We start from the raw sequence: 18,426 nt of genomic DNA, 5'->3' as shown, positions 1-18,426 counted from the left end.
AAAAAAAGAAACACCTAAAACCACCCCCCCCCCCCCTGACCAGCCTCGGCTTGACTGACCTGTCCAGCCGAACTGGCAGCAGACTTCCTCGTCTGGCTAAATGCCCCTGAGGCTGCCTATTTGCAGAATCGACTACTGTACGTGAACTGGGACGTGGAGGAACTTCTGGCAAAGCGTGAGACCATTATAGCACAGAATCTGTTGACTCCCGGTCTGCGCGGGTGGGACTCGACGGCCATGTATGACTAGTACTTGGAGGTGCCTACACCCATGACGCCAATAAACTCGTCCTCGTTTGGCCTCCTCACAATGTCTCCATCCTTCTGCCTCGTCTGAACCCCGCCGATGCTCCCGCTCGTCCTGAAGCCCAGGTAACCTTTGACCTTGTCGGAGCACGTGGCCAGCACGTCCTCCTTGACCGACAGCGAGAAGTTCTCCTGCTGTCTCATCCACGGCCGGGTGAAGAAGACCAGAATGACCGGTCTCTCGCTGCCGCTGTCTGCCGGCATCTTGTTCGCCCCCGTCGCGTGCCAGAGCCTGCTTTCAAACACCATGCAAGTCCCCGCGGGACCAGCCGCTGCCACCGTGTCGACCGGATCGTACGGGTCGTCCGGCGCCCAGTTCCCCTTGTGGCTCCCTGGCATGACCAAAGTCCCGCCGTTCTCTGCAGTGACATCCTCGAGGAAATACATCAAGTTCATGCCCACCGCCACGGACCTGATGGGTGGTTGGATAGTGATTTGGTCCGTATGCATGTGCATCGGGGTGTTGCCCGGCCGAGCGATGTTCGCCGTGTACGAGAACAAGATCGCATCGTCTCCGAGGAAGTCGGGGACCACGTCTTGAATAGTCTTGTTGTTCTCGAGCAGGTCGATAAACTCTTTGCCCTTGTTCGGCAAGCACCAGATCCGCTGGTTGGGCTTCTTCTCACCACCGTCAAAGAAGCCGATGCCAGCGTCGGCCTCGCCTTGGGCTTGATCCATGAGTCGCTTTCTGAGCACGCGCACTTCTTCGGGGGTGAGCGCATTCTTGACAAACCCGTATCCCCAGACGTCGAGATCGCGCTTGACCTGTTCGATATCCTCGGTGGGCTTGGGCAATTCTTTCAGATCTAGTCGGTCGAGCTTGGGATGGACGGCGTTGAATGGCGTCAGGGCGTCGACGAATTTGACTCCGACCCGCGTCGGGCCGGTGAGCATGAAGATATGGCCCCAGTTGAGGGCATAGCGAGCATCCATAAGACCATCGACGAATCTCTTGATCATGACGGCCGTGATGTAGACCTGAGCATCGACGTCCTCGGGAATTTCGCCGTTGGTGATGACATCGAGAGTCGCAGGACTGGCGCGCGCATCAATCAGCAACGGTGGATGGTTTGGTCCGAGAGTGAGTGAGAGCCTGGCTGCAACAAGAGACATGTTGTCCAATTTAGACCTGATTAGCTCGACTGCTCGATCATAGTCTGCCTTTGGCACGTCGGTTGAGAACTTGGCGAGGTTGACATGTTTGTCGATATCGGCCCTTTTCCCTTTGATCTTGAGCGAGCTGGGCTGCAGCGTCTGTGTAGCTGTTTGAGTGGCCATTGTGAAACTGACAGAGCGGAATAGATTGAGGGAGGAATCTAAGTGGGAGGCGAAGGATCGGAGGAAGCAAGAAGAGATGCTCCTGTCTTTTATTTAATACGGACCCGCGTCTCGATCAGCAGGGAGTTGGAAACAGTCAGATCTTTCCCTCTATTCTCTCTCCGACACGCACACACAAGGCTCATTCAGCCTTTCGACCTACTGTTTCATACTCCCGAATACCCCTCCTACTCCCCAGAACAATCCTTATCAGGTAAGCCTCGGGGATTTCGTAGTCACCAGGCCATGTGTTTATTGGACCATGGTCTGACTTCTGGATCCGGGCTCCGCTTTGGTACACAGTATCAAAGAACCGAGGACGGGCAAGAATGGGAAAGTGGAAACCAAGGCCCGCCATGGGTGGCGAGTACGACGGATGATGTGTACTCGGTATTGAGTATCGGGTAATCATCACGCCGTGCAGCACGAGAGACATAGTGATTGTGAACAGTGGCATCCAATGTATATGAAATAGATCTCGTGATGCTGTGACAGACATGGCATTGATGTAGTCCCTGCTATTCGAACTAAGCTCGCGCTTCTCCCTTTGGAAACTGCCTACTGAGATAATTGTACGAAGTATTCCCCGTCCTGGCAATATTGGCATTAAATCCCAGACCCAACCACTCCTTCATCTCGTCGCTCAGAGTCTCTTGCAATTCACGAGGCAGCTTGGCCGTCCAGTTGACCTGCTGCCGAAGGAATGGCTTGGTGTAATATCCAAACATCAACGCGCGGTCTTGATCCTTTGTGATGTTGGCGCCCGAGGTGTGCCAGACACGGCCGTCCATCAGAATGATACTGCCCGCTTTCGCCTCGAAGGGTCGGAGTAGTTTATCGGCTTCTGCGGGAATGTCCTGTCTTGACTCGTACTTGTTCGACCCGGGGATATATAGCGTCGCACCGTTGTCGCCGTAGACGTCGGTGAGACACCAAATAACGTTGAGTGACCAGACTTCCTTCCACGGCTCGGGAACCACGATGCTCTGATCGCTGTGGAGCGCCATGGACTGGCTGCCCGGTCGAGCGATATTCGCCGTGAAATTAGAGATGAGGAAGTTGTCCCCCAAGACGGATTTCACCATGTCGAGGGCGACCGGGTGGACGATGAGGTCTCGGAAGATCTGGTCCAGCTCGAGAAGATAGAAGACGCGAACATTGGCCTCGTTGGGGTCCAGGCGAGGAATGTATGTGGCGTCCCCACGACGCTCACCCGCCTCTTTGGCCTTCCATAGCCTGTCGAGCACGTTTGTCGTTGTTTCTTTGTCCAGGACATCCGGGATGACAGCCCAGCCTTCAGCGCGGAGATGTTCTCGGGCGGCTTTGCAGATTTCCTCGCGGGAAGATAGATCTCCGGCGTCGCCCATGGTGTGTATTGAGGGTCTATTGGGTATTCTGGGCACAAGGGAGTCTTGTCAGTAGTTGTCTGCGTTGCATTTGTAGAGGTCCAGACCCTGTGTGATGGTCCTCGGATAACTGGAAGAGGGAGATTTGTGGAGACGGACGATCCCTGCCCGGTCTTCCTCCATTATCCTAGGCAATGGGCCTGATCGAAGATGGCCATCATAGCGGTTTGAGGAGGGGTGGAGTTTTCTGGTAAAGTCAATTGAACTTGTTGAATACGTGCGTGTCTTGCGTGTTCGAAGTTAGGTTGCATTTTATTCTTCGTGGTTCAGACGGCGCCGGGCTAGAAATCTTTGAGCCAAGTCTATACTCTGTGGCCTGTATAGGAATCTATGATAGACTTTGAGCTTCGCCTATACAAACAAATCCAACACTTAGTTGCCGTCAAGCCAATGAAGATAACGCGTATATCTAGAAAGGTACAAAGTACATAGTTCCAAACTCTCCTGCCCAAGACTACCCACCATGATGAACTGTTTGTTATCGTGCCATTGGGATAGCCGGATACCCTCGGTCACTCTCTGTGCGTCTCTCTCCGCATTCCAAACCTACTGCAAGGACGTCCCACAAATATCAGAAGGTTATCAAGGCATAAGGCATGTGATGGTGTAATGATGGTGTTTCTGACAGGCTAGGATACCTGGTTATATGCTCTTGTCCAAGCTTGTATAGAATATCTTTGTTGACCTCCTCCTTTCACAACTATACCCCTCTAGCCAACTGAAACACAAAAAAAAAGGGAGAAAATGGGATCTCTCGACGTCAACGTCGACTACACCCGCTACCAGGACATCCCCGAGACGCAAGCCGACCTGGACTGGGCCGACCTGATCACCATCGACCTCTCGCGCTTCGACGCGCCGGGCGGGAAACAGGCACTCGCGTCCCAACTCAAGCACGCCATCTCGACGGTGGGCTTTTTCTACGTGACCAACTTCGGCCTCTCGGAGGAGGAGGTGAATGCGCAGTTCGCCCTGGCCAAGGCCATCTTCGACCAGCCCGAGGAAGAGAAACAGAAATGCCGCGTGGGCAAGGACGGCCTGGGGTTCTTTGGGTGGAAGCCCCGAGGGAGCCGCAAGCAGCAGCACGGCTTGGTCGACAACCTCGAGCTGTACGACGATCCAAAGTGGTGCGACGCGTATAGACATCTGCCGCGCCCGGCGCCTCTCCTGCGGGAAGCGGCGCGCGCGGAAAAGTTCCAGAGACACATGGCCACGTACGTCCTCCGGCGGCTGCTGATATTGTGTGCGATCATCATGGAACTCGACGACGAGGAGGCCCTGTGGAAGCTGCACAACTACGACGCAAAGTCGCAGTGTCACCTGCGGTACATGCTCTACCACCCGCGGACCGAGGCGGAGCTGGCGACCATGGAGAGACACAACGTCGAGCACAACGTCTACGGGCACACGGACTTTGGGTCGCTGACGCTGCTGATGCGCCAGCCCGTCGCGGCGCTGCAGGTCCGGCCCTACGGCGAGACCGAGTGGAAATGGGTCAAGCCGCTCCGGGGCAGCATCACCGTCAACGTCGCCGACACGCTCTCCTTTCTCACCGGCGGCTACCTCGAGAGCTCGATTCACCGCGTCGTCCTGCCCCCGGAGGACCAGCGACACGTCCCGCGCTACGGCGTCATTTACTTTGCAAACCCGGACGATGACACCCTCCTAGAGCCGGTCAAGAGTCCACTTCTGGAGCGAGAGAGAGACAAGATCCAGGGCAACAACAACAGGGCCATGCCTCCGCAAGGCGTGAGTGCCGTGGAATGGGTCAAGATCCGCTTCGCGAGCATTGATGCCAATTACGCCAACAACAAGGACAACAAGGTCGTGGTGAAGAATGTCGAGGTGCCGAGTTATGCGTGAGGTTGCGGAAAGATGTTGGTGTGAATATGGTTCATTACGGGTAATATGGAAGTGCATGACCAGTCCGTGAGAGGTAGTAAAGGGGTCCGGCACTTTTTGATCGACGAGAATAACATTGGCAATCAGCTTGAGCTCGCTGGAGGATGAATTTGAACCGAAGAAGGACGCATCATCCCGCACAGTTGCTGCGGATCCAATATCATGTATCCCACAGGTCCTGTCTGTATAATCTAGACCAGGTCAACCTGATGGGAGCCTGGCGTGGAAAACACAAAAACATACAACAACAAGACCACCATGGACAGGTTCTGCTAGTCGTGATTCGAAGGGTGGACTTGAGGGACGTAGCTCGAAGAAGGCAAGGTCTCAACTTGGGCTACACGCTGGTATAGACACATCTACAATCCATCCCTATCAACGATCCACATAAAGAGGTCAGAGGGATAGAATGCAAAAGTAGATTCAGGTCTGAAGGTCGTTGAGCCGTATCCAATGACTACATCCCGGGCGAGATTAGCACTCTTGCTCCCAAATGCCAGAGTCCTTCTACCATTCTGCAAATTGCCTCATTCACTTCAATGTTTCTTTTCCGGCCAGCTGCATTCAGTCCAATGCTTGAACGTCCAGTTCCACTCCGACCAACGCGACGACTTAGGCGAGATGATCCTCTTTGGAGACCTGAACATCGTGGACGTCGTCCTTGTCGACGAGCTCCCGCCTCCTTACCACAATCTTTCTCGTACTTGCTTTCCTCGGATTCTTCGCTTCAAAGACCTCATCAAGTTCTTCAAGAGTCCGGCCTTTGGTTTCGACAAAGAAGAAATAGATGAACAGGAACTCGAAGCAGTCCCAGAACACAAAGAAGACGTAAAACCAATACTTGATGTTCTTCAGGGCGACGGGGGCGGCGAACGTGTTGACGAATGAGGCGAGGCCAGCGGTAAACTGGAAGAGCCACATGCCTTTGGCTCGCATTTCGTTCGACATGACTTCAGCAGGGTAGATAGGCTGCATGCTGGTATAAGCGAATGCGAAAACCACACCAAAGACGTAGATAAAGGCGATGCTCGCATCAGATGAGCTTTTAGATCCAGTATTGACATATCCTGCCGCAGTCCCGGCCGTGATGGATAGGCAGATGATCATGCCAAACGTCGAGCCGAGCATCATTTTACGCCGGCCAAACACATCATGGAAGCGAGCTCCAGCAGCAGCAGCGATCCAACCCGTCAAGGCGTACACTGCGTTGAGCAAGAGGACAGTATTGGTGTCTGTAACCCCAACGTTGGTGAGGAGCAGGGGCAGATAGTAAGATATCACGCTAGCACGGTCAGTAGATGCTGGCAAGACTCTAACATGACACCCACTTGTTTCCAGAGAACTGGCCAAACCAACTCCAGGCAAGATTCAGCATGCTTCGGTATCGTCTCGAGCGGGACTTGACGAGAATCCGAAGATCAAAGAAGTTGCTCCACGACGCCAATGGAACATCACGCAAATTGTGCCGGATTTCGTTGAGTTCGAGGTTGACAATGGGGTGCGCCGCATCTCCATTTGCATGGTATTTCACAATGAAATCCCGAGCTTCTTCAAGGCGGTCGGTGGCAACCAAGAAACGAGGAGATTCTGGAAGAAGCCACACAGTAAGACAAACAATGCCTGGGCAGAGCAGTTGGAGCCACAGCGGTAGACGCCAGTCAAGATTCGAAGTGAAATGAAGATGAGTCCCGTAGACAGCTGCAAGAGTGTGAGAGATCCGGTCAGTCTTTCGTGCGGAATGGCTCACCAAAGGTCGCGATGATGGAACCCATATACCAAAGTGTGTTATAAAGTCCGGATACAGTACCACGATACTAGTTTATAGGGTCAATTGGCTCGTCTTTCGTAGAAGGGACCATCCTTACCAGAGGGGGGGCAATCTCGACGATGTACATGGGTGCTGCAGTTGTAGCCCAGGTGCAGAAGAACGAGAGCAGGAAGCGACCGCCGATGAAAACAGCCACTGAGAATGTCAGCATCAGTCGGTATAGCAGGCGACAACGATTAATTTACTCGTCTTAGCTGTGGCAGTGACGATCGTCCCGACAATCACGCCAGCACAGCCGAGGAATATTGGCACCTTTCTGCCTTTCCAGTCGGCCAACCAGACGAACAGTGCACCTGTCATTTGCCCGACCTGGAAGATTGCAAAGACGATCCCAGTGCCCGCCTGTTCATTTTCGGACACGTTGTAGTAGTGAAGGTAGTTTGGTAAAGCATTGATGCTGCCCATGAGAGAGCCATCGTATCCTTGAATCTCATCAGCTCGCTCCACACCCCCGATCAAGAGTGTGTTTTACTAACCATTCATCGTGGAACAAAGATACACGATAAGGCAGCAGCCATAAAGGGCAATGTGTCCACGTCCCCATGGACTGGGAGCATTATGACTCAAAGCAGCAGCAAAGTCTGCATTAGCAGCGCTGATTTCCTCATCTGTCGCGGTGGCCCTTGAATCTTCCAGCTGATGGGCTACCTCCTTTTCCTGAATTACTCGTCAGTTTCTAGAGAACGAATTAGGAGGGGAGCATACTGACACTGAGTGCTGCCATAATGAAAGACGAGCAGGAGAGATGTGATGGCCTCGAGACATAGCTCTGGGAGTCAGAAGATCTGCCGACTTATATGCTCCCTGACCGAAGAGCAGGACCATTGACCACAGAGGCATACCATGAGTGGAGATCAATTACCATATTGGGCACGGAGTGTTCATTCCTCCGCTGCTCAATAGGAAAAGCGTAGCCTGATCTCCAGCGATTTTTGTGAGGGGAAGTCGCTTCACCCCATGGGACGACGGTGATCCTTGGTCGCATGCGACGGGGTATGACGCTCGCTTAGCCATCTCTGGCATGATGAAGAGTGTGAGGTTGCATGAGCAGCGGATATGGTCTGCGTGCTGCCCCTTACGTTATTCGTCGAGTCTGAGTGGCCTTGCTGTGTGTCGGTGTGAGCAGGGATGCGAATGAACAAGGAGAGTTAGTCGTACACGACCATGAGTAGAATAGGAGCTGACTGATGCTAGCGTCGAGGCCATGTGACAGACTGAAACTATTTGTGGCGTGAAGCTCTCTGGCGTTCATTGACCCATTGTGTGCTGATAATGACAGGGATGTTCAGCTACCTCATCGCGGAATCCACCTGGCGGCTAGTCTTCTCACTCTAGAAACTCAAAGTTGGAGTTGTCGGGCTCCTACTCATGCATATGCGGCAGTAAGACCACAGGGTGCTTGATGTACATTGCGGCCTGTTTTCCTCCTCGCATGTTACAAAGCCAGATAAGCCGAGAAGTCATATGCAGACTTTGCTGTTAATGTGCGGTTTGCAATAGCTTGAAAGCCGGCATAGTCTGGGCCATCAAGCTGCACCTGGTTGTCGTCAGTCAAGCTGTCTGATATATGATGTTGTTGGGCTGACCTCAAACACGGCATTGCTGCGATCAGAACCACAAAAGCAGCTTTTGATCGGGCCTGGAACCAGCTCCCAGTATACCCAGCTGAGACCGAGTTCCACAAATTTCTCGAAATTCCAGGCAAGATTGTTTGCTCGCGCAGAGGCAACCACTCCCCATTCTTCTACAAATAGTTTTTTGTTGTATTGGGCAGCGAGGGCGGTAGCATTTGGCACCCACTGAGTCCAGTCGCCGTCGTATCCGTGGAGAGCGATCCAGTCGATTTCAGGACAGGTAAACAGCCACGGTCTCCAGTTCCAGTTCTGGTATATATTTCCACTACCACCAGCACCTCCGGTCGATACAGCAATGGCAGCGGAGCCGATGTACTTTTTGAATTGCCTCGCTCGATCACAAAACCATGCTGGACCAACGGTGTCAAGCTGCGTGATAGCCTGGATCATTGGCTCGTTTTCAATGTCAAACGCAGCGATTGCCTCCGTGAGCTGTGCCCAGGGCTTTCCAAAATTGGGGGACTGATAATTCATGATGTGGGCGATTCGGCTGTCAAAGGCGGCCACTGCTGTGGGATCTGTATAGAACGAGTTTCCGAGAGTTATCGGCGTCCCAGAGGCAGGACCAAACCCTCCAAATTCGGTACAATAGGCGTCACAAGAATTCTGCCCAAATGCGTTGCCATCATGTACAGAGACGATAAATTTGATACCACGACGGTGGCCTTCCATGAAGAGATCATCAATCGCATCAAGAACGGTGTCGTTGAAGATACCCACGGTCTCTTCGAGGTTGGGAATGGTTACCGTGATGTTCGTGCCTTTATAAGTTCCTGGTGAGATGCCATTGATCCATATCCTGATGATGCGTGCTCCGTCCCGCTGGAGTCCATCAAGCCAAGCGTTCCGAGTAGCTTCGTCAAGCCCTGAATCAATTAGTCACGGCATGTGTCTTCTCTTGACTTCACTGACCATGGGCATAGTAACTTGAAGTTCCCCAAAACATGTCGTAGTTGCCATTAGATGGGCTTGGCTGGGATGTGCAGAAAGCGAACAAAGAGGCCAGAACGAGCAAGCTCAGAGACATGAAGCTGGTCATGGTTAAGTCGTCGTGGGAGGTCTTTTCCGTAGTCGGTGAAGGAAGAAGGCAGTCCCTCGGGGTCACCTTCAATTTTAACTTGTTTAAATGCGACTCCCCTCAATGATCATCCTCATTTCCTGCTCTTGTCATCACTACTGATCGTGCTGTCCCAGGTGAGCCCAAGGTCGGAGCTGGAATACTTGTGGGCGCTGGCGACACGGCCCACAATGAGCTGCACCCTCCCGTCGATGCCGTAAAGGGCATGAAATGACGGCATTCCGAGTTAGGGAGACATCCATGTTCGAGGCTTGAACCGTGTGGGCGCGTCATTCCATGGCCTGTAGTCAAATTGAGGTTCTGAAGAGAGTTCATCTTTGGTACTCAGCAAGCACTGTTCCAAATAGGATGCGGACGAAAAGACTCCGTTCCAAAAGAGGCAATCGGACACTAGAAATTAGAACTCGGGGTATAGGGCTTGTCGGGTAGCGGCAATGGCCACGACGGGGAATGGAGACAGTTGAAATGTCATGGAAATTTGAGACAGAGAAAGTCACGAGTGGCCCAGCTGGTGAGCAAAAGTGCAGGCAGCCTGGGAGCCTCCGCAGTCAGACGATTCTAAGGGAGGGCTGCCCTCATCTTGGCACCTGGAACAGAATCATTGGCGGTGACGACTGCAGCTTAAGTCCATGAGGCTCCCTCGCTAACCCGTGTTCCCTCAGGTCTCCGACAACTGCGCCTCTCGAACCTGTTCCTGAACCTTCAGATCAATGCTTGCCTTTGGCTACGAGCTTTACCGACACCACCAACGCCCAGTCGAGTGAGAGATACTTTGTAGCGAGTAAAGAGGCTGGCGTTTACCAAACATCGACACCAACATAGGGATCTTTGTGTGTCCTGAGTAATATGGTTGAGTTGATTCCTCCGCATTGGCGACTGACACGGAAAGGAAAAATTAGCCAACACTGACATACAGAGAAGAACACTACTTCCACCATCCCAGCAAGTCTCTCCTGGCGACCACCTACTCCTTCTCCGTGGCGATGACGCTGAGATCCTGTCCCACGGGCGCGGCAAGCCACAGCTCATGCATATCCATACTCTCGTCCGATACGGGTCCTGCTAAACAAAGATCGAATCGGTGGAACAAGGCCGCTAGAATCACTCGCAGTTCCATGTAGGCCAAGTGGATGCCAATGCACTTACGCGGGCCATCAGCTCCGAACGGCACATACAAATGTCGCATTTCTGGTGTCTCGTCTAGCCAACGCTCTGGCCAGAATCTGTCTGGGTCCGGGAAGACGTCAGGTTGCCGGTGGGTAGTGTATGCTTGGATCGAAACGATGGTTCCGCCAGGGAGGTGGTAGCCCCCGAGCACTGCGCCCTCGGGAGGGACGTATCGAGGCGTCGAGCCTGGAACCGATGTGTCGATGCGGAGGCCTTCTTTGATGATGCAGTTGAGATAGGTGAGTCCGTCAAGCTTGGAGTGTGGTGGAACCGCGCGACGGTCTCCAGTCCCCAGTGCATCGTCAAGTTCTTCGTTCAGCTTCTGGTGAATCTCCGGGTTCGATAGGATGCGCCAAACGATCCAGGTCAGTGACGACGAGGTCGTGTGAGAGCCTGCGAGGATGAAACTCGTCGACTGGATGTTGAGGTCGTCTTCCGGGAGCGGCTGGTCGTTCTCGTTTCGAGCGTTGATCATCTTCTGCAGCAGATCCTTACGCTGGCCCTTGTCCTCTTTCCTCTTGTATTCTTGCACAATCTTGGTCCCTCTTTCAAACCCGCGCACGCTACAGGCCTCGGCGTCTCGGATGAATTTGAACGGTGCCCAGCTCGCGTATCGATTCAACCATCCAAAGTGCCAGCGGACAGGCTCGATGGTCAGCGAACCGTACATATCCTGGATATAAGGGTTAACAGCCCCCTTATGAAGCATGTCAAACCCGATTCCGAATGAGAGCTCGCAGATGATATCCATGGACAGGTAGTGCCACCAGTCATAGAGGTTGCTGGCCTTGCCGGCCTTCCCCTCGGCAGCAATGAGGTTCATACACTCGAGGACATTGCCTGCTATGATGTCCTCGTATTCAGTGATGGTGGACATGGAAAACAGATGAGCCAGCTCGCGGCGTCGTTTGGCATGGGCCTTCCGGTCTGACATGGTGAAGAGCTCTGGGATGGCTCGCAGTTGGTACGTGTAGAAGGCTGTCTTGGTGAACTCGGAGTTGACGCCATAGATGGGTACTATGGCCTTGGTGTCCGAGGTCGATATCTCGTCTGGAGCGACGCGAACCCAAGGCCCATATTTGAGGTGAAGGTCATGGATGGTCTTTGCACGGACGCCTCGCCAGGTCTTGTAGACGAGCCACCATTTGGTATAGACGGCGTACCAAGGACCTGGAATATTACGCAGAGGCGAAAAGTACCACGGGTAGAGGAGCCAATAGATGACCAGGACGGGCAAGAGTCCGACAGTGAGTCGGAGAGCGACTTCAGTGCTGAGCAGCCCCATGATTGGAACGGAGGGGTTTGTCCTCGTGGGAGAGAAAGCCCAGCAAGATATATTACGATGCGTCTACAGATCAAGAGAGGGAGAGGGATGGAGAGAGAACATCAGCCACTTTGTGATCATCCAACAACAGAAAGCGGTGAAGTAAGTACCCGGTACACCAAGGTACATGTGACGGAGTGGCAGTCCTTGGTACATGTGCATATATATATGCCTAGGTATGTACCTTACCTCTCCCCCATCCCCAATCATTTGATAAGTCCCCATCTACGCTGTTCAATCTCACCAGCAAAGGTCTACGCCGGCCAGCGACCCGGCATCCGCCCGCTGCCCGCTGCAGCCAATCTCGATCTAAGCATTCGTTTTCAGCAAGCTGCATCTGGGAGATAGAGGGGGCGTTATCACTCCGCCTATGTCCGCGCCTTATCCTCCGGGCCGGCTAGCCGACAAGTCTTAGCCATGTCATCGACCGAGGACGTGGCTGGTGCTAGTCGGGACATGGAGAAGGCGGGGGAAGTAGGCGTGCGTGGAGAACAACGGCCCTAGACAAAGTCCGGGGTACGGATCCTGCGGAGAACAAAAGAAGATTTCATCATCTTGTTCAGCTGGGAAAGGTGCGTGTCGGTGGTCGGGACATGAGGCGCATATCCTGAGAGCCGCTTACCGAGAGGGATCGACTCCTTTGGCTCCCAGCTACATGAGCTCCCCTGGTCTCGCGACATTGATCAAAGTCTGTTGTCACAGACCCCGGAGAAAGATGACAATGAAGCAGGTAGCTCATTCTCCAGTCTGGCACAGTCGACATAGTCGGGATGGACACGGGAAAGACTAGTGATGCCAATCAGTCTCATGGTTATCTCTATCTCGTCGCTCAAGACTGTAATTGTGAATGGTGTTAGCACAAGGTCTCCCGTTGATGAATGAGCCATGACCTGCTCTGAAATGCTCGCAAAACACCCTTGGTACCATGGGCTCCGAGAGCATACAAGAACGGACGGCCCATCAGGACGGTAGCGGTACCGAGACACAGGGCCTCGACAATGTCTGCACCCGTCGAACAACCCTGTCCAGCCAGATCTCGGCTCTCGACAATAGTTCGTGGCAGAACTTTCGGATTGCGATAAGTGTCTTGATGGCGCTGGGGCGTGGTACCATGTACCAAGGCGCCAAGTAGGCCCTCCCGACACACATACATGGATACATGCATGAAACATGAACCACGGATCGCTCCCCAACGATCCTCTTCCTCGTCCTCGCAAAATCTCTGTCGGTCACTGATCCCAATCAAAATTCACAAACCGAAAAAGGGACTTTGGGAATCCCGGAACTCGATGTCTCCATCCAGCTCCATCTGTAACGGTTAATGCCGTGCATGTCCCTCGTATCCCGCTGCTTACTCCCGCTGCTTTCCGCACCCACGATGGATTGTCGACTTTTGAGCATGAAGGACGAGGGCTGGGGACAGACGGAAGCTTATGAGGTGCTGCTGAACTACCCTACCTAGGTACCTAACGAGCGTGACGGGACTTTCTCAAGGCCTGCTCCGTAAACATGTTTACTCGTAACCTCCTCATTTCCCATCATTAGCAGTGAGAGAACCGACCTACGGGCAAAGGGTCCTCCCGTACGCGAACTACCCGCATCGTTCGAACTGCCGCCCGTGAAGAGTAAGATAACATCAAGGCATACACAACGCTTTAGACCTTTCAAATATATCCCGTGTTCTCAACCCGCGTGTATCTCGTTATCCTTGTCTAGTGATCTCTTGTTCCTACCGCCGGCCGATTTGCACATAGAGCTTTATGCGTTAGACAACCCTTTGCGAGTTCCTGAGCCCAATACCTCTCCTCCATGGCCTCGACAAGTCCGCCCTCTGCAGCGTCTCACAATGAACAAACCCCCAAGAAACATACCTTTGTATCCCTCGCCAAAGCGCTTGGTCGGCCGCTTCTCGGGACTGTTCTCACGGTCCCGTCATCCCTCGTGGCGAGTCTGGCGGCGCAATCCTTCGACTGGGTCATGATCGACATGGAGCATTCACCTCTGTCCCCCGCCATCATGACTGAGATGGTACAGGGGGTGTCGAGCTCCTCCCACGGCTCGTGCTTGCCCGTCGTCAGAGTGCCGGGCCACGGGGTGGAATGGATCAAATGGGCGCTAGACAGTGGCGCGGCCGGCATCATCGTACCCATGGTCAACAACGCCTCTGAGGCGAGACAGATCATCGACCGCGCCATCTACCCGCCCGGGGGCAATCGCAGCTTCGGGCCTTTCCATGCTCCATTCGGATCCGGCGACCCTACAGGTGGATGGGCGGCGTATTACCAGAGGGCACGAGATCGAGGCATCGCGGTCTTACCCATCATCGAGTCCGTGGAAGGAGTCCAAAACGTCGACGATATCCTAGGCCTGGACGAAGTCACGGGGGTTTTCATCGGACCGTACGATCTGCGGTCATCCCTTGGTCTGCCGGGAGGTGTCGATGGCCCAGAGCCTGAATTCATAGCCGCCGTCGACAGGATCTGCGAGGCTGGTCGTAATCACGGAAAACTCATCGGGTCGATGGCGACGACGCCGGAACTGGTGCGCACGCGCACGGTTGCGGGTATGAAGTTTCTCTTGACCACTCTCGACTATAGTATCCTGGCGAGCGGGTTTGCTGCCTCGAGAGCCACCTCTGACGAAGCATTGGGAAGATCCGAGTAAACATCACATACAGACATTAGCAGGCACGGCAGGATAGCAGGCAAATATGTCGTCACTAGAACTAATGCATGTTTCCCGAACTATATTGGGAATGTTAGCCGAGTATGTAGCTTGTGCGCCAATCAAATCAATCAAGCTGGTCCCACAATATACAATTCCGCCAAACCCCTTAATAGAGGCAGCCTCGTTTGTCCATTCCCGCTCATTCGAACTGGCAATTCCGCCGCCATGGCATGCAAATCCGGGGTCATTTTATGCACAGACTTGGTCAAGTATAATATGGACATCTCACTCAGATGTATCTCCAATCCGCGGTTGAAGTACAAGGAACCCTAGCCGTCGTATTGTGCGACAGTGAAGCCCATCTAACCATTCGCTAATAATAACGAAAGACCACCGAGATGCCCATCGCCACGGCCATCGATATCAAGCCCCTTCACCCAACCTTCGGGTGCGAGGTGAGCGGCCTCGACTTGTCCAAGCCACTGCCTGACGATGCATTCGACGAACTACGGGACGCCGTCTACAAGTACGGCGTGGTGGTGATCCGCAAGACGGCGCTGGACGACCAAAGGGCGCTGGCGCTGGGGCGGCGCTTTGGCGAACTCGACAGCTCCAAGCCTCACCGCCTGGCCGGGCGTAAATTTCGGCTGAATATCGATGAAATCTTCGACGTCGGCAACCTCGACGACAAGGATCAAGTCTTCACCACCGCCGACCCAGAAAGGACCGCCGGGGCAAACGGCAACGCCCTGTTCCACTGCGACGGGGCGTACAACCCGCGTCGGATCGGCATCTCTATCCTTCGCGGCGTCGAGCTCCCCCCGAAGGGAACAGGAGGAGAGACGGAGTTTCTCGACAGCCGCGCGGCGTACGACGACCTGCCGGAGGCGACAAAGGCAAAGATCCACGGCCTTGTTGGAGGGAACTCGCTATTCCACAATCGCAAGACCGCGAATCCAGATTCTCCTCTGTTCAAGGACATCGACCCCATGACGAAACCACAGGCGAAGCACAAACTGGCGCAGCTACACGAACCCTCGGGGCGGATGAACCTCTACTGCATGTCATACACGCACCACGTCGACGGCCAGCCGCTGGAAGAAGGGCAGGAATTGATTCGCGAGATCTTCAACCACTGCCAGCAAGACAGGTACAAACTGACCGTACATTGGGAGAACAATAACGACGTGGTCATCTGGGACAATACCGCGACCATTCACAGGGCTACGCACGGCGCTTACGAGGGCAAGTACCGCCGCGATATGAGGAGGGTGTCGGTCTTCGACACGGGGTCGCAGGCGTATGGGGAGAATGACCCGTCCACGTTCTGGCAGCAGGGTCTGCCGTAGAGGGGTATAGCATTCCTGTAATTATCCTGCCTGTAATACATCCGCAAAAGCTGCATGTCGATATCATTCTCATTAGTTTTCCCGTTGACTCCCTTGATTCCGCCGGCCCAGAAAGCAAAGGGGCTCTGTTGCGCACCCTTGTCCACATTGTAATATCCTGTGGAAACCTCCAAAACGAGGCCCTGGAACCACTTGCTTCTCCATCCAGATGAGCGACCAGCCAGTGCGGTGCGTCAAAGGCACGGACTGTCCATCTCCCTCGACCGCGCGACGGCAATTTCGGGACCGTTGCCATTTCCGCTTTGCTTCGCTGTTCCCGCCCGCCTCACCAGACCAACACGGATTCTCGCTGTTCCGCAACCACTATATTCGCAAACATACACCTCTTCCCTTAGCTCCAGTCGACGTTGGATCCGGAGGGTGGTATGATACGGTACGGTATGGATACAGTTCCGATCGAATAGTGCGGCCTCAGATGTATTGGTTAGCCATTTGACACTTCCACACTTTCGGCGGATGGCGATGCGCGGCTTCTGTCTGGATGGCATGTGAACTCCAGTCGAGTCGCCAATGATCGGCGAAGAGACCAGGGACCAAAAGGGGACACGAATCCTACCTCCGTCTTTAGATTTATCTCCAGAAGACTATTGTACAGCGCAAAATTGATACAAGCAAGCGCAGGGGTAAACTTGACCTTGAACCTTTTGCGCCAGAACGGGAAACCCAATGATGGCGACTTCTCAAACAAGCACACTCGACAGCGTGGCTGATCCCCTCCCCACGCTGGCGATCAACGGGGTGAACGGACACAATAGCACCTCCAACGCCAAAGAATACGAGTACCCGCACCATGTGCTGAACTATCCGCGTCCGATACGTGTCATCGTCATTGGCGCTGGCATCGCAGGCATCGCGGCAGTCAAGTTGTTCAAGGACCGCCTGGAAAAGTCCGGGGTGAAGCTGACCATCTACGAGAAGAATGCTGACGTGGGGGGAACGTGGCTGGAGAATAGATATCCTGGGTATGTTCACCAAACTGTCGCGCAGCAGTTGTTGTGTTGTGTCGTGTGGTTCAAGAACGAACAGGTCACACCCTGGCCCAGATAATTTCGCTGACTTGGATCTTAGATGTGCCTGTGACGTACCAGCCCATGCATACAACTTCTCGTGGGAAGGCAACCCCAACTGGTCCATGGCATATGTCACCTCTGAAGAAATCTTCGAGTACTACAAGGGCCGCGCCGAAGCGTACGGCGTCTACGATCATCTCCACACCCGACACCGCGTCGTTAGGGCGCAGTGGCACGATGATCAAGGCGTGTGGCACGTCGAGGTCGAGGATCTGGAGACCTCGCGAACGTTTACGGATCAGGCTGAGGTGGTCATCAGTGCGACAGGATTTCTCAAGTGCGTTCCCATCTTCTCTAGAAACACAGCCCAGAGCGAGAAGGGTTTCTGACAGATCTGATGGTAGTAACTGGAAATGGCCCGAGATCGAGGGCCTCGATACCTTTCGCGGATTCCTCGCACACTCTGCCCGGTGGGACGATTCATTTGATTTCTCTGGAAAGCGAGTCGCCGTGATCGGCAACGGTTCCTCGGCAATTCAGATAGTCCCCATCGTGCGAAAAGGTGAGGGCGCGAGCGAGTCTCCTTCCGCAAGACTCTTGATTCCGCTAACGCTGTCTCACAGTCGCCAGCCATCTCATCTCGTTCAACCGCTCCCCAACCTGGATCACTCCCGAGTTTGGCCTCGAATTCGCCCCCGACGGCCGCGACACCAAGTTCTCCGAAGAACAAAAGGAAGCGTGGGCAACGGACCGACGAGCACTCCTGGAATACCGCAAGCGCGTCGAGGGCAGCATGAACCAGATCTACGACGTCCTGGTCAAGGACTCGCAGGTCCAGAAGGACAGTTTCCAGAGGTTCCAGAAGAATATGAGGCAGAAGCTGGGGAATAAGGAGTACTTGGCCGACAAGCTCATACCGGATTTTGCGGTCGGCTGTCGAAGGTATGTTCACCTGGCGACACAGCGGGCCCGGCCAAGGCAGATGTTTCTTTCTTTCCCTACTCACTTAACTTGACCTGACCTGACCTGATCTGACCGGATTGTAGAGTAACCCCCGGCCACGACTATCTCGAATCTCTCGCATCCGACAATGTCACGGTGGAAAGCGGGACGATCCTCAAGATCACGCCGACAAGTCTGGAGATGCTGGACGGTACCACGCACGAGGTCGACGCCATCATATGTGCCACGGGGTTCGATACGTCCTTCCGACCAGCGTTTCCCGTCATTGGCGACAAAGGGACAGATTTGCGTGACGAGTGGGCGACGGAGCCGAGATCGTACCTCTCGATCGCGGCGAGCGGGTTTCCAAATTACTTTCGTGAGTTCTGACTATCTCCCCCCCCCCCCCCCTCCCCTTTCTCCTCTTATCCCCTCTA

The 18,426-nt window shown here is 54.1% G+C and overlaps 9 protein-coding genes across 9 annotated transcripts; 4 read left to right on the top strand and 5 right to left on the bottom strand.

Annotated features, from left to right (window-relative positions):
* Positions 1–245: 245 nt before the first annotated feature.
* Positions 246–1,583, bottom strand: AYO21_12030 (hypothetical protein; the record flags this gene model as incomplete). Its single annotated transcript, XM_022661876.1, has 1 exon — positions 246–1,583. The coding sequence occupies one exon, from the start codon at positions 1,581–1,583 to the stop codon at positions 246–248; it is 1,338 nt and encodes a 445-aa protein (XP_022505822.1).
* Positions 1,584–2,149: 566 nt separating this feature from the next.
* On the bottom strand, positions 2,150–2,989 carry AYO21_12029 (hypothetical protein; the record flags this gene model as incomplete). Its single annotated transcript, XM_022661875.1, has 1 exon — positions 2,150–2,989. The coding sequence occupies one exon, from the start codon at positions 2,987–2,989 to the stop codon at positions 2,150–2,152; it is 840 nt and encodes a 279-aa protein (XP_022505821.1).
* A 783-nt stretch (positions 2,990–3,772) lies between these two features.
* On the top strand, positions 3,773–4,891 carry AYO21_12028 (hypothetical protein; the record flags this gene model as incomplete). Its single annotated transcript, XM_022661874.1, has 1 exon — positions 3,773–4,891. The coding sequence occupies one exon, from the start codon at positions 3,773–3,775 to the stop codon at positions 4,889–4,891; it is 1,119 nt and encodes a 372-aa protein (XP_022505820.1).
* Positions 4,892–5,542: 651 nt separating this feature from the next.
* On the bottom strand, positions 5,543–7,482 carry AYO21_12027 (hypothetical protein; the record flags this gene model as incomplete). Its single annotated transcript, XM_022661873.1, has 7 exons — positions 5,543–6,212; positions 6,259–6,628; positions 6,678–6,744; positions 6,796–6,893; positions 6,944–7,180; positions 7,235–7,415; positions 7,468–7,482. 7 exons carry the CDS (start codon positions 7,480–7,482, stop codon positions 5,543–5,545), a joined length of 1,638 nt encoding a protein of 545 aa, XP_022505819.1.
* Positions 7,483–8,193: 711 nt separating this feature from the next.
* Positions 8,194–9,431, bottom strand: AYO21_12026 (hypothetical protein; the record flags this gene model as incomplete). The annotated part of the gene is made up of 3 exons (XM_022661872.1): positions 8,194–8,295; positions 8,345–9,258; positions 9,305–9,431. 3 exons carry the CDS (start codon positions 9,429–9,431, stop codon positions 8,194–8,196), a joined length of 1,143 nt encoding a protein of 380 aa, XP_022505818.1.
* Positions 9,432–10,434: 1,003 nt separating this feature from the next.
* On the bottom strand, positions 10,435–11,922 carry AYO21_12025 (hypothetical protein; the record flags this gene model as incomplete). The annotated part of the gene is made up of 1 exon (XM_022661871.1): positions 10,435–11,922. The coding sequence occupies one exon, from the start codon at positions 11,920–11,922 to the stop codon at positions 10,435–10,437; it is 1,488 nt and encodes a 495-aa protein (XP_022505817.1).
* A 1,848-nt stretch (positions 11,923–13,770) lies between these two features.
* On the top strand, positions 13,771–14,625 carry AYO21_12024 (hypothetical protein; the record flags this gene model as incomplete). Its single annotated transcript, XM_022661870.1, has 1 exon — positions 13,771–14,625. One exon carries the CDS (start codon positions 13,771–13,773, stop codon positions 14,623–14,625), a length of 855 nt encoding a protein of 284 aa, XP_022505816.1.
* A 401-nt stretch (positions 14,626–15,026) lies between these two features.
* Positions 15,027–15,977, top strand: AYO21_12023 (hypothetical protein; the record flags this gene model as incomplete). Its single annotated transcript, XM_022661869.1, has 1 exon — positions 15,027–15,977. The coding sequence occupies one exon, from the start codon at positions 15,027–15,029 to the stop codon at positions 15,975–15,977; it is 951 nt and encodes a 316-aa protein (XP_022505815.1).
* A 729-nt stretch (positions 15,978–16,706) lies between these two features.
* On the top strand, positions 16,707–18,379 carry AYO21_12022 (hypothetical protein; the record flags this gene model as incomplete). The annotated part of the gene is made up of 5 exons (XM_022661868.1): positions 16,707–16,999; positions 17,106–17,384; positions 17,452–17,609; positions 17,671–17,989; positions 18,094–18,379. 5 exons carry the CDS (start codon positions 16,707–16,709, stop codon positions 18,377–18,379), a joined length of 1,335 nt encoding a protein of 444 aa, XP_022505814.1.
* Between the last annotated feature and the right edge of the window lie 47 nt (positions 18,380–18,426).

This window comes from Fonsecaea monophora (genome assembly GCF_001642475.1).
Source record: "Fonsecaea monophora strain CBS 269.37 chromosome Unknown Scaff208, whole genome shotgun sequence".
NCBI classification, from domain to species: domain Eukaryota; kingdom Fungi; phylum Ascomycota; class Eurotiomycetes; order Chaetothyriales; family Herpotrichiellaceae; genus Fonsecaea; species Fonsecaea monophora.
This window is presented reverse-complemented; position numbering and strand designations above follow the sequence as displayed.